The sequence below is a fragment of the Cupressus sempervirens genome, chromosome 7 (assembly GCF_028749045.1).
Source record: "Cupressus sempervirens isolate cs-2001-9-10 chromosome 7, ASM2874904v1, whole genome shotgun sequence".
Lineage (NCBI taxonomy): Eukaryota > Viridiplantae > Streptophyta > Pinopsida > Cupressales > Cupressaceae > Cupressus > Cupressus sempervirens.
This window is the reverse complement of record NC_143124.1, coordinates 144,199,977-144,215,475: the sequence shown is the minus strand read 5'-3', so window position 1 is coordinate 144,215,475 and position 15,499 is coordinate 144,199,977. Positions and strand designations below refer to the sequence as shown.

Here is a 15,499-nt window from a genome sequence, read left to right as displayed (position 1 = left end):
GAATACTCTTGTTCCAACCTACCTATCAATCCAACTCTTGCAAGTTATTCCACCTAACATGCTTGCTAATCAACCTTGGGGGAAGAACATAGGTCCATTGAATTTGGGTGTGAATCTCGCAGCACTTCCTAAAGGAGCTACTAAGGTTTTACCCAAGTTGAGTGGAGATGGCAAGGTTTCAACAGATGATCATTTGAGTGCTTTTCATTCTGCTTGTGCTGTCATAAGTGTCTCCACACAAGAAGTTGCTATGAGATTATTTATATGGACCTTGATCAATGCCGTTGTTGATTGGTTTAACAATTTGCCTCATCATTCCATTACTAGCTGGGATGATATGAAGAATGCCTTTGAAAGTAGATTTAAAACCCCTGAAAATGAATGTTCTCTATTCTCTCAACTCAGTCACATGAAGAATGATATGCATGAACCCATGAGAGAGTTTGTGGCTAAATTTTATAGACTGGTCCAAATAATTCCTACAACATCTAGGCCCAGTGCCGAAAATCAAAAATCATTCTTTATTAATGTTGTCGTAGCGGATATAAGTTTTCAACTCATTAAAGATGTCTGTGTTGATTTAGACATAGCTCAGAGTTTGGGTATTCAATTGGAAGATGCATTCATTAATGTTGGTAAGTGGAAAAGAGATGTACATACCCCCAGAACTACTTCATCTTCTACCCCCATAGACCCAACTTTACAAAAGTTGATGAATGATATATCAATGATGAAGAGACAGCAGAACAAAATCCATAACCTGTATCAGACCCCTTACCAAGACATTCACAGATGGCAACAGCCTCAAAATTTTGGTAAAACACCCCTATTAACTGCTCCTCAAAGAAGACTACCAATTGAAGAAGCTCCAAAGGAAAAAATGTGTTCATTTCATATGACTTCAAACCATGATGAACGAAAATGTCCTGATTGGCTAAATTGTATTCAACTAGAAAAAAATGCCATTTCCGTAGAGCAAATGACCGAAAATGAAAATGTAGAGAGGGGAGAGTTTGGCTCTTATTTCCTTGAATATGAGTCTGATTCAGAAAGAGGAGATGATGTTTATACAACACTTCAAGACCCTGCTTGCACAATAATGACTAGAGGCCAATAGAATCAAAAATTGGACAAGTTGGTTCAATATGTGAAGGGAGGTTCTGCCACTAATGCACATGTTATAGATGAGGCTTCTAAGGATTCAAAAGTTGTCAACAAACCCATCTTTGTATCTAAGAGAAACACAAAAAGCACTGAAGCCATTGCCAAATCTATCCAGAAGGAAATAGAGGAGAAAAAGCCTAATCCATTTTATATATCTTTGTTATTAAATGGTCAGAAGCTTAGTAATTGCATCATTGACTCTGGAGCATCAGATAACATTATGCCCCAACCTGTCACAAAAGCCCTTGGTTTGGAGCTCACAAAGATGTTTGGATGTTGCTATGCTATGGAAGAGAAGCAGGTACCCCTGGTTGGTCAGGTGAAAGATTTGCAGGCTGTTCTTTATGCTTGTCTTGAAAAAATAGTAAAAATTACTATTCTAGTAGCTGATATCCCAACTAGCTATGGAATGCTACTCTGTATAACATTTTGCAAAGATATGGGTGTGGAAATTAAAATGGATTGGTTAGAAGCATATATTCCTATGGGGAAGAAGAAAATAAAGCGAGAACCTGAGCCCAAGCATAAATATACTGTAGTACCTTCTAATAACCCTAAGGCACAAATATTGTATGAAGAGTGTCAGTTTGGGAATTATATTATTTTTTCGGAGGAACCATGCAGAGAAGAGATGGAACCATGCAGACAAGAGGGAGTAAGTTCTAAAGACACTTTATGGACCCTAGAATTCGATGGAAGTTGTTTGACTTTAGGCTCAGGTGTAGGTGTAGTTCTCATTTCACCTTCTAGGGAAGTTTTTCCTTTTTCTTTTAAGCTAGACTTCCATAATACCAATAACACTACAGAATATGAACCATTGCTTCTAGGTTTGCAAGAATCCAAAGCTAATGGAATAAACTAGCTCAAGGCGAAAGGTGATGCTGAACTCATTGTGAAGCAAGTGAGAAAGCAATTTTAAGTAAAAAATGATAGGTTTAGGCATTATAGAAATTTAGTGTGGGATGAAATCGAGTCATTTGAAGCATTTTCTATTGAATTTATTCCTCGTGCTCAAAATACAAAAGCTGACTCTTTAGTTGTCTCAGCATCATTACTGCTACCACATCCTAAATTCAAAAATGATACTTATAGGATTGACATGATTTATAGACCCAAGGTTCCAGACAATGTTAATCATCGGCAGGTTTTCAATGATGATGCACAATTAATAGAATTTATAGCGTGCACTGGCAATTTTGCTGAAACCTTCTTCGAAGGATCTAAACATTGTGGTAAGCCAATCAGGGAAGAATCAATGGAAACAGGGGAAGTGATCCAACTCTCAGGAAACTGGATTCCTAAAAGTTTGGTTTCTCTAGAACATCTTTTTGGTAGAAAAGATGATAGCGCTCTAAATAAAGATGTTGGTTCTAATGAAATGGAGGAAGAACCTGACAAGATAACCATTGGAAATGCAGAAAACCCTAAATTCATTTCTATAGGATGAACTTGTTATGCAATGGAGAAGGAGAAATTATCTAAGCTTTTAATTTGATATTAGGATGTTTTTGCATGGCGTTACAGTGATTTAAAAAATTTTAGAAACGGTGAATTGATGCATCATATACCATTGAAACTAGGGGCTACCACCTTTAGACAGAACCTTAGGAATTACAACCCCAAAGTTTTGAAAGCTATTTTTAGAGAAGTGGAAAAGATGTTGAAGGCTCATATAATTTATCTGATACATCATTCAACATGGGTGGAAAATATCATTGCTATAAGGAAAAAGAATGGAGAAATAAGGATTTGCATGGATTTTAGGAATTTGAACCAAGCAAGCCTTAAAGATAACTACGCACTTACTACTATGGACCATGTCTTGTAAAAAATTGCCCGATCTAAAGTAATGTCTATGCTTGATGGCTATTCAGGATATAATCAGATCAGTGTCACATCAGAGGATCAACACAAGATAGCCTTCATTACTCCTTGGGGTACCTTTTCTTATAGCCGAATGCCTTTTGGTTCGATTAATGTTGCGGCCACTTTTCAGTGTGCTATGAACTCCTCTTTCAAGGACCTACCAGATAGGATAATTGTTATATATCTTGATGATTTGACTATCTATTTTAAAAGAAGGAAACATCATTTGAGGGATTTAGAAAAGGTGTTGGGAAGATGCAGACAGCACGGTATATCTTTGAATCCTAAAAAGTTTATATTCTTCATGGAAGAAGGTAAATTGCGTGGGCATATTGTTTCCAAGGAGGGTATAAAAATTGATCTAGAGAGGGTGAGAGCAATACAAAAGCTGGTTCTGCCTACCAATAGAAGTGTCCTAAAATCTTTCTTTGGTCAGATCAATTTCATGAGAAGTTTTGTACCTGAATTCTCTAAGAAAGTGAAATATATGCTGGATATGACGAGTGAGAAATTTCCCTTCAGATGGCAAGAGGAGGGTAAAAAGGCCTTCAAAGATATCAAAATAGCTATTGCAAGTGCCCCAATGCTGGTGAGTCCTAACTTTGAAAAGGATTTCATTATTTATTGTTATGCTTCTGAACACTCTCTATCCAGTATTCTAACTCAGCAGAATGATGAAGGAGGTGAGGCTCCCATTGCATTTATGAGTGTTCCTCTGAAGAAACATGAGTTATATTATACTCCAACCAAAAAACATGCATTCACTGTAGTAAAGGCATTGAAATAATTTAGGTATTATATACTACATTCTCATTCTGTCGTGTATGTACCTAAAATCGCAGTCAAAAGCATTTTAACTCAACAAGAAGTGAGAATGAATATACAGGCAGTTTGGATGACTAAAGTCCAAGAATATGATCTAACTATCATACCTACGTCTCTGGCAAGAGGGCACAGTTTGTGCAAATTGATAGTTGAATGTAAAGATGCATCCCCTGATAAGTCTGAGGAAGCCCCTATAGTCTTATTGGTTAGCCTAACAAATTCTTGGTTCTCAGACATTGCATATTTTCTATCATATGGTGAATGTCCACCGAATATGAACCATAAAGAAAGATCGAATTTGAGGTTGAAAGCATAAAATATGTAATTTCAAATGATGTTCTCTATAAGAGAGGAATCGACGGGACCTTTTTAAGATGTGTGGAAATAGAACAACAAGGAAAATTGTTAAAAGCATATCATTCAGAAGCTTGTGGAGGACACTTTCATCCACTTTTACTACTTTTAAAATTCTTAGGAATTGTTTCTATTGGCCAGGCATGTTCAAAGATGCTTATAAATTTGTGAAAAACTGTGAAAAATGTAAGTTTTTTACTGGACGCCCTCAATTAACATCATTTCCGCCTAGGCCTATGGTAATTGATGAACCTTTCTGACAACGGGGTATAGATTTTATTGGACCTATAAATCCTCCATCAAGCGTCAGGCATATCTACATTTTAACAGCGATAGACTATTTCACTAAATGGGTGGAAGCAATACCAACGAAGAAATCTAACTCTCAAGTGGTGTGCGAGTTCCTGATGGAGCAAATTTTTGTCAGATTTGGCATACCTCAGAAAATAGTTTCGGATAATGCCACTTATTTTTCATCGAAAGACATATCCCTTTTCTATTATGATCATGGTGTATCATTGGCTCATTCATCAGATTACTTCCCATGGGGGAATGGGTAGGCAGAGTCCAGCAATAAAAATCTAGTAGCCATCATTAAAAAATTGGTGTCTGATAATTCCCAAGATTGGCACAAAGGACTCTATGAAGCATTATGGGCAGACCAGATTACACCAAAAAGAGCTATTGGGATGGCTCCCTTTGAATTAGTATATGGGATTGGGGCCTAGATATCTTTACCTTTGGAGTTATCAGCTGCAAAATTGCAATCGGTCATTGAGGATCAATTCTTTAAGAATTCATTTGAAAAAAGAGTCATGTATCTGCACAAGTTGGAAAATGAGAGATGTCAACTGGTTGACCATATCACAGAACACCAGATGTATGTGAAATGTACCTTTGACAGAAGAGCTCGACCAAGAAATTTCCTTAAACATGATGCAGTACTCTTGTGGGACAAGAGGAAAGAACCAAAAGGGTCACATGGAAAATTTGAATCTCTTTGGAAAGGTCCATTCTTAATTTTAGAAATTGTTGGTCCTAACACTTTCCGATTGAGATATCCAGATGGAACAAATCTACCTTTTACATATAATGGGTAGGATTTGAAGTTGGTCAAGTTCTGAGTTTTGATGTCCCCCACCATGTACATAACAATTTTGTCATGTTTAGTCTTTTTGTTCTTGTCATTTTTCTTTCCCATTCGCTTAGTTTAGTTTTTGTCCCCTTTTTTTGAGTTCTCTGTGCATTCCACATACACAGTCCCATGTCAGAGCCCCTATTAGTTGTGTGTAAAGTCACCTTTTCTTTTTCTGAGGACTTCTTTCTTCTCCATTACCTATTTTTGTTCAAAGTATTCTCCTCACCATTTATGTCTTCACCGCTCCTTGAAGTAGTTGGTCGAAGTTGCAAGCTTCCGCAGTTGTGATCCCTTCCTTTGAACGACTTTAAACCACTTTGAACCTTGGTTCAAAGTAGTTCAAAGTAGTTCAACCTAAGATTTTCATACTAACACTTTTTCTTTGGTAGGAAATTTTCTTTATGCGGTGGCTTTCTTTGAAGCACTTTGAACCACTTTGAATCTATGTTCAAAGTAGTTCTTGATTAGAACGATTGGCGATAATTTATTTCTAAAATACGGCACGTTTCCTTTTCACAATAAATTGAGGGTCTTGTCAAAATATCAAGAGTAAAAAAAAATTTCTTTTTTTTTGAGGAGAAAGTCATCATCATTAGAAGTGGGAGAATAGATCTTTGATTTGAGGAATGATCGGATATCATACGAAATCAATCATTGTTAATTTATGTGAGAAGAGAATTCATTAAATGAAAACCTCATGGAGAAATGCTTCAAATGTCCCAAGGTTGATATGAGGTGATATGTCATCATGCCTATTAATTATCCAATACTTCCACCTGTATACCTCTCCTTTAATAAAACAATTCAGTAGCTTTGTAAATTACTTTGCAAAAAAATTGATTTCAAAGAGAAGGAGCTATTAAGGAAGATAGAAGAAGTTATTTGGTTTTCAGCAAAAAGTAGGTGAGAGTTTAGAAATCTTTGTTTTATTCTACAAATCTATTGTTTTCAAAGGATTGTCTGTTAGAGGTTTTGCTTGTTTTGTTAAAAATGAAGTTAGTCTTGCACTTTTTCGGTAATGCTACTAGCCTTGAACGTAAGAGACCAATGATCTATGATACAAACTTGGAAGAGGTGAGTTTGAAAAAGCTGCAAACAAATTTTCTTGAGAATACCAAGGAATTTAAGAGATGCATTGAAATGTTAACAAGTGGGTTAATTGAAGCCAATGCCTTTCCTCCTACTTTCGTTAACCCTGAGCTTCTACAACTTTGCATTGACCATTACGATGTAAGGAGTAGAAGCATAGTAAGTGAGAATGGAAACACAATACATTCCATCTCAAGGGAAACCATTTCATCTATTTTACAATTAATAGTAAATACCTTTGCTACATTTTCACCTACTCAAGCTTTGCCTGAATACCAAGAAACCCCTAGCATTTTCAAAAAAACACTTGCCAGGAAATGGATCGAAGTTAACTATGTAGGTGGGTCTAGGTTGCCCAAAGTCATTACTAAGGATCACATGAAACCTCATATACATGACCTGGTTGTATTATTGCACAGGGTGAAGGGTTCAACTGATGTATATTTGTTTGACGAGTGGATGTATAGGTATATTGAGATTATCTTGAAGGGCAAGCAATGGATGGATTGGGTGGAGATCATTGCTAATTCCTTGAGGAATCAACTCAAAAGGGCCAAAGAATCTCGCGAGGATTTCTATATGGCCTCGTATTTGACTTATTGTATTGCTTGTATATGTGATCTCACTACCCTTCCACATGGGGTATGGAATGAAGAGATAACCATCTTCCAGTATTGTCCCTTGTTGAAGAAAGATAGACTTTTAGAGGATTTCCATAAGGTGCATGATGTATTGTATGGAAGTGTTTATTTGACTCTAAAGGGTGTTCAGATGCCACGACTTTCTTCTATATCACAAAAACTAGTTCAACAGTATGGGAGTCACTTCATTCAATTTCCTAGGTTCACATACTTGAGAGTTGGAGGGTTTGAAGATGAACCTCTGAAGTTACCCCGATATGCCCTTGATTGTTTGATTTTAGCTGAATTATGTAGACATCTTTTCTCTATCATCAAAGATAATCTTCCTCAGGAGAATTGGGAAATGGCTTTCCCTATCACATTGGGATCCTGAGTCTGTACTAATATTAATAATGCTTCCATCCTCGAAAATAATTTTTTGGGATTCAATCTTGGTTTCTACCACAACAAGAGAAATTTTGATAGTAAGGGATATGCAGCTCTAACCCTTGGCCTTGAGGTCAACCCTTCAGATGCTCCTCATCTAGAAGACCTATGGAGAGATTATGGAAATGAAGAAGAAGTCTTGAAGAAAGACCATTCTAGATTAACCTTACAACAAATCAATTCTTTCAGATTGAAGTTCAAAACACAGGGAATTATTGAAGACAGCTCATATCTATTTGAGCCTGGTTGGGAAGAGTCAAATGAGGAAAAGTTCCTAGTAGTAGATTAGAGAAAAGAGGAGGAAGATGATGTTAATTTGAGAGCTAGATCTATATTAAGCTATATAGATCATTGGTTATAGAGGAAAAGAAGAGGAAATATCAATGAGTCTTCTCCTAAGGTGACTTCTTCCCCAGGGCCACTTCGATGTGACATTCCATTTTCTCATATTGTAGGTGATGCACCGATTCAAGATAAGAAAGTGAGATACCCTCCCCATTTGCAAGCTACGGCTCCTAGGACGAGATCCCAATCCAAGTCCAAAGCCTCAAAGAAACCTAGTATTCAAAAACATAAAATGACATCTCAAGGGTAAGATTTAGACAATAAATTTGTTTCCCCTGATGAAGAAGATAGCGAGGTTCAATTCATTGAAGCCCCGAGAGTAGATCAACCCAAGTTCTTAACTCCAACTAGAGACACTCAGGTAATGTTAACCACTCCTACTATTCCTTCATGGTTTTCAAATTCAATCAATAAGAAGCGGAGTCTACAGCCAGTATCCACACTAGTAAAGGACATTGTCACTAGATACGTGGCTAGAGGTTCTAAGACAAAGAAAGTAAAAATGGATGCTTGTCTCACCAAAGACCCAGTAATAGGAAAAATCATAGTAGAGGTGGCCACTTATGAACAAAAGAAAGGGTCTGGGGAGATCGATGATGAAGGGTTCAAAGTTACTTCTTTTGAATTAGGTGCTATTAATAGGAATACTAGCAACAATTTCTTTAAGTTTTCTGTTGACCACATGCTCACACAATCAGAGAAAGATTCTAGAGAAAAGAAAGAATTAAAAGAAATGGTAGTAACAATGGCTGCATACATCGATTCACTAATCAGCCTAGGGGCTACTCCCATAATCTAGGTACCACAGCCTTTTGACTAAAAGTCTGTTGAGAGCCAACAATTGATGAAACAGATGCAGAGGGGAAAACTGCTAACTGATGCCATGAAAAACTGGGCGAATAACATAGTAGACCAGGGAAATAAATTTATTTCTGAAGTTACTAGTATCTACTTCAAAGGTGAAGTGCTGCTAGTGGAGATTCAAACCTTGATCCCAGTATGAGAAATAGAATTAGCACGTTGCCAAGCTGTGGTTCTCCAGGTATCAGAGGTTGAAAAAATTGGGGTTCTCAAATTCCTGAATGAAAATCCTATGAAGACTGTGGACCGCTGCATGCTTTTTATTCTAAAAAATAATATGAACTAGAAGGAGTCCATCTACAAAGAAACCATCAAAGAAATACAAGGCATCGAAAATAAGATCGCAAGAATCCACGAGGAACTGGTAAAAGACATGAAGATTGTCTATCCTACAGGCATCTTAAAACTTGAGGAAGGAAATATGGACACTGAAGCATTAACCAGGAGTTTCATCGGATCAGTAGAACAGATCAGAGACAAGGAATCACCGAAGGTTGACAATTTCACCTCATTGGCAAGCATCGAATCCATGTTGCATCTTAATTTATAACTTGATACCACGTCAGAATCTGAAAGTGAAGGAGTATAGGTGGTAGAAAGACTCATGCAGAGCCCAGTTGATGAGCTTGAAAAATCCATACTCCCATGCCATGTAGGAATTCATATCCATGTTTTGGAGTTGGAAGCTAGTGCACCAAACTGTCGGAGAGGAGGAGAAAGTCAATGCAGATACTGGGAACTGAACCGTCGCTTGTTGGCACTCTTTCTTTTTGATAATTGCTTTCTAGTTTAATAATGATTTCTTGTATTAATTTGATAGGGCTGGGTTTTGATGGAGGCCCTTCAGATTTGAAAAACTATAAATGTTGGGGCATTGAACTATGTTTTTTTAGCAAATAGGAGTTAGAAGATAGAGGTTAGATAACAACATTCCGATATAGATTTCATTTTGATAACAGTGATTGGTGATAGTATATAAATGTTTTGGCTTTCAAAGACTTGGTGCATTGAAGTTTGAATATAAATATATGAAGAATTTTGAATTATGTTTTGAAACTTTGTGTTCAGAGTGTTGAATCATTATTACTTTGTGGATGTGATTTGGCGATTCAAAAGTTCCAGATTGCTGTTACTTGGTTGTAAGTTCTTTTAAATTTTTGTTCTTTTTTAGTGATGCATGTTGAGATTTTAGCAAAAATTCATTCTTTGAAGTGGGTTTTCTTTTTCATATCAGTTGAATTTATTCATCTTTACGTAGTCTTTGATAATTACCTCACTACCCAGGAGTAGTTGAGAGACCCTTATGCACTTTTAGAAAAAGTGTGAAAATGGTTTTCAATTTATTGTAAATTTGGTATGGGAGTTGTACCTTCAAAAAATTCAAAGAGGAAGTGTAAAGTAAAAATAAATGTTTTCTCAACTGTAGTGAATGATTTTGTTCTTTTGTAATTTTTGGTATAGATTAAATTTGATAAATTATTTGGAAAAACAAATCTATTCACCAACAAATTTTTGGTGACTCTACTAGGGAGAGTCCCTTTTGAAAGAACCTTAACCTTAGATGTAATGTATAATAGTGGTTCTTCAACACAATGAGGTCTTCCCTGTACTGCAACCTAACCTTCGATTTGAAGATACTCAAGAAGACATAATTTCAGACTTAGCTGCAACCACTTGGCGAGTACGTAGGAGTGGTCAACAATACCAACAAGTGTTAGCGGTTCTTGAAAGAGAAGATGAAAGAGCTGAATTGTTGAGAGGAGTGCCAAAATTTTAAGCAGTGGTTGCTATGGATAGATTGGCTTAGGCACCTAAAAGGCCTTGAACTTATAAGTAAGATAGAACTGGCTACCCATAGATACACGAGAGGAGAAAGAGAAGAAGGAATTCTTAATGAAAACTTTGAGCTATTAAAGAACCTAAAATTCTTGCTAGACTTTAACGATCCTAAAAATAAGTAGATTAGATCTCAAAGTAGGCCTAGCTCTCCACCCAAACCATCTCTTTTCTCACCTTTGGTACAATCTTTTCTTGCATTGAATACTCTTGTTCCAACCTACCTATCAATCCAACCCTTGCAAGTTATTCCACCTAACATGCTTGCTAATCAACCTTGGGGGCAGAACATAGGTCCATTGAATTTGGGTGTGAATCTCACAGCACTTCCTAAAGGAGCTACTAAGGTTTTACCCAAGTTTAGTGGAGATGGCAAGGTTTCAATAGATGATCATTTGAGTGCTTTTCATTTTTCTTGTGCCATCATAAGTGTCCCCACACAAGAAGTTGCTGTGAGATTATTTGTGTGGACCTTGATCGATGTCGCTGCTGACTGGTTTAACCATTTGCCTCATCATTCCATTACTAGCTGGGATGATATGAAGAATGCCTTTGAAAGTAGATTTAGAACCCCTGAAAACAAATGTTCTCTATTCTCTCAACTCAGTCAAATGAAGAAAGATATGCATGAACCCATGAGAGAGTTTGTGGCTAAATTTAATAAACTAGTCCAAAGAATTCCTACAACATCTAGGCCCAGTGCCGAAAATCAGAAATCATTCTTTATTAATGTTGTCCCAACAGATATAAGTTTTCACCTCATTAAAGATCTCTGTGTTGATTTAGATGCAAGTCAGAGGTTGGCTATTCAATTGGAAGATGCATTCATTAATGTTGGTAAGTGGAAAAGGGATGTACATACCCCCAAAACTGCTTCATCTTCTACCCCCACAAACCCAACTTTACAGAAGTTGATGAATGATATATCAATGATGAAGAGATAGAAAAAAAAAATCCATAACCTATATCAAACCCCTTACCAGGACATTCACAGACAGCAACAACCTCAAAATTTTGGTAAAACACCCCTATTAACTACTGCTCAAACAAGACTACCAATTGAAGAAGTTCCAAAAGAAACAATGTGTTCATTTCATATGACTTCAGACCATGATGAATGAGAATGTCCTTATTGGCTAAATTGTACTCAACTAGCAAAAAATGCCATTGCAGTAGAGAAAATGATGGAAAATGAAAATGTAGAGAGGGGAGAGTTTGGTTTTTATTTCCTTGAATATGAGTCTGATTCAGAAAGAGGAGGCGATGTTTATACAAGACTTCAAGACCCTGCTTGCACAATAATGACTAAAGGCCAACAGAATCAGAAATCCTACCTAGGAACTACCCCCAATGTATCAAATTCCAAAGGTAAAGAACATACACATGCTGATACAACAAAAACTATAGAATCGAAAATCTTGTCCAGAATAGAAACGAAAGCTAGTACCTCAACTTTTGATATTCTTGAATTTTGCAAAACTTCTTCTATATCAATTTCTCCAGCTGAATATCTAAAACTTAACCCAAAGGAATTGGACAAGTTGGTTCAATATGTGAAGGGAGGTTCTACCTTTAATGCACATATTACAGATTAGGTTTCTGAGGATTCAAAAGTTGTCAACAAACCCATCTTTGTATCTGAGAGAAACACAAAAAGCATCGAAGCCACTGCTAATTCTGTCCAGAAGGAAATAGAGGAGAAAAAGCCTAATCCATTTTATATATCTTTGTTATTAAATGGTCAAAATCTTAGTAATTGCATCATTGACTTTGGAGCATCAGATAACATTATGCCCCAACCTGTCGCAAAAGCCCTTGGTTTGGAGCTCACAAAGACCTTTGGATGTTGCTATGCTATGGACGGGAAGCAGGTACCCCTAGTTGGTCAGGTGAAAGATGTGCAGGCTATTCTTTATTCTTGTCATGAAAAAATAGTAAAACTTACTATTCTAGTAGCTGATATCCTAGCTAGCTATGGAATGCTACTCAGTAGAACTTTTTGCAAAGATATGGGTGGGGAAATTAAAATGGATTGGTCAAAAGCATATATTCCTGTGGGGAAGAAGAAAATAAAGCTAGAACCTAAGCCCAAGCATAAATATATTGTAGTACCTTTTGATAACCCTAAAGCACAGATATTGTGTGAAGAGTGTTAGTTTGGGAATTATATTATTTTTTCGAAGGAGCCATGCAAAGAAGAGATAGAGCCATGGAGAGAAGAGGGAGTAAGTTTTGAAGATGTGTTATGGACCCTAGAATTTAATGGAAGTTGTTTGACTTCAGGCTCAAGTGTAGGTGTAGTTCTCATTTCACCTTCCTGGGAAGTTTTTCCTTTTTCTTTTAAGCTAGACTTCCATAATACCAATAACACTGCAGAATATGAAGCATTGCTTCTAGGTTTGCAAGAAGCCAAAGCTAAAGGAATAAAGTGGCTCAAGGTGAAAGGTGATGTTGAACTCATTGTGAAGCAAGTAAGAAAGAAATTTTCAATAAGAAATGATAGGTTGAGGCATTATAGAAATTTAGTGTGGGATGAAATTGAGTCATTTGAAGCATTTTCTATTGAATTCATTCCTCGTGCTCAAAATACAAAAGCTGACTCTTTAGCTATCTCAACATCATTACTGCTACCACATTCTAAATTCAAAAATGATACTTATAGGATTGAGATGATTTATAGACCCAGGGTTCTAGACAATGTTAATCATTGGCAGGTTTTTAATGATGATGAGAAATTAAAAGAATTTATAGCATGCGTCGGTGATTTTACTAAAACCTTCTTCGAAGGATCTGAACATTGTGGTAAGCCAATCGGGGAAGAATCAATCGAAACAGGGGAAGTGATCCAACTCTTAGGAGATAGGATTCCTAAAGGTTTGGTTTCCCTAGAACATATTTTTGGTAGGAAATATGATAGTGCTCTAAAGAAAGATGTTGGTTCTAATGAAAAGGATGAAGAACCTGACAAGATCAACATTGGAAATGCAGAAAACCATAAATTGATTTCTATAGGATGAACTTGTTCTGCAAGGGAGAAGGAGAAATTGTCTGAGCTTTTAATTTGACATCAAGATGTTTTTGCATGGGGTTACAGTGATTTAAAAAAATTTAGAAACGGTGAATTTATGCATCATATACCATTGAAACTAGGGGCTACCATCTTTAGACAGAAGCTCAGGAATTACAACCCCAAAGTTTCAAAAGCTATTTTCAGAGAAGTGGAAAAGATGTTGAAGGCTCGTATAATTTATCTAATACATCATTCAACATGGGTGGTAAATATCATTCCTGTAAGGAAAAAGAATGGAGAAATAAGGATTTGCATGGATTTTAGGAATTTGAACCAAGAAAGCCTTAAAGATAACTATGCACTTCCTACTATGGACCATGTCTTGCAGACAGTTGCCAGATCTAAAGTAATGTCTATGCTTGATGGCTATTCAGGATATAATTAGATCAGTGTCGCATCAAAGGATCAACACAAGACAGCCTTCATTACTCCTTGGGGTACCTTCGCTTATAGCTGAATGCCTTTTGGTTTGATTAACGCTGCAACCACTTTTCAGCGTGCTATGAACTCCTCTTTCAAGGACCTACAAGATAGGATAATTGTTATATATCTTGATGATTTGACTATCTATTCTAAAAGAAGGAAACATCATTTGAGGGATTTAGAAAAGGTGCTGGGAAGATGCAGACAACACGGTATATCTTTGAATCCTAAAAAGTCTGTGTTCTTCATGGAAGAAGGTAAATTGCTTGGGCATATTGTTTCCAAGGAGGGTATAAAAATTGATCCAGAGAGGGTGAGAGCAATACAGAAGCTGGTTCTACCTATAATACCCCAAAATTGGCTCATTGCCATTATACCAATTCTGGTCTATTCCTGATAATTTCAAAGTCCTATTCTAATAGGCAATTCTCATTCTGCTATTCGCTACTTGACTTAATTGTCAGATGTAGAAAACCTAAATCTGCATTCATCATGCTTATTATTTAATTCCTATAGTATTTACTCATATTAGTCACATTAAAGATATTGATTAATATTTAATTTAATTATTAAGTATTTATACTTTAATTAAATTATAATTATATCCTAAGGCTTATGTACCATGGAATTAAATTTATTTAATTTAATAAATATGCCTATCTTAATTAATTAAATGTAATTATTTAATTAAATAGGAAAGGTATTTCTAATTAATTAAAAGAAATTATTTAATTAAATGGGAAGACATTCCTAATTAATTAAATGAAGTTATTTAATTAAACAAAAGTGTCTCTAATTAATTAAAGATTATTTAATTAAATAGAAAAAGTAATTATGAGAGCATATTTCATTTTATTAAATTAAATATCTCAACAAAATCTCTCTTCAGTTCAAAAAGGGGAATTTCCAGTTCACTATTGATAAAAAATGAGTTAACTCAGTCAACTCCTTTTTCTACTCAAATTTAAACAGTTAACTCCTTATTTTACTCAAATTAAGTCTGTTAACTCCCTTTAATTTGGGAATCTACCTTTATCACTGAAACTCATCTTTAATCCTGATCGTTGATCTGAATCGATCTCAACCGTTGATGGATTTCAGGAGACTCTATTTAAGAGACCCTCATCTCTTCATTTTAAGAGGATGAATTGATTTGCTATCGAATTGCTATTGAAATTGATGCTCATATTTACTTACATTTCTTGCATACATTCTCATTTTTAGTTTAATCATGCATATGCTTAATCTAGTTTGCTTCATTTTTTCTTAGATTACATTGCATCTTTCATTTTTTTTAGATTAACCTGTATACTCATTCTTAGCTTAATTCCATTGTCAAATCCTTCATTCTTAGAGGGTCTGGTTGCCTGCACCTCAACTCTGATGATATTAACAAGCAAAATCCCTTTAGATAGAAGGCAACAGGTCGCTTTACAAGGAAAATTTTGGATGAACAATTCA

At 36.0% G+C, this 15,499-nt stretch overlaps 1 protein-coding gene across 1 annotated transcript; it reads left to right on the top strand.

Annotated features, from left to right (window-relative positions):
- The first annotated feature begins 3,013 nt into the window (after positions 1 to 3,013).
- LOC149545936 (uncharacterized) lies at positions 3,014 to 13,562 on the top strand. The gene is made up of 5 exons (XM_089793865.1): positions 3,014 to 3,713; positions 4,351 to 4,448; positions 12,141 to 12,696; positions 12,829 to 13,016; positions 13,260 to 13,562. Exons 1-5 carry the CDS (start codon positions 3,014 to 3,016, stop codon positions 13,560 to 13,562), a joined length of 1,845 nt encoding a protein of 614 aa, XP_089649991.1.
- Positions 13,563 to 15,499: the final 1,937 nt, after the last annotated feature.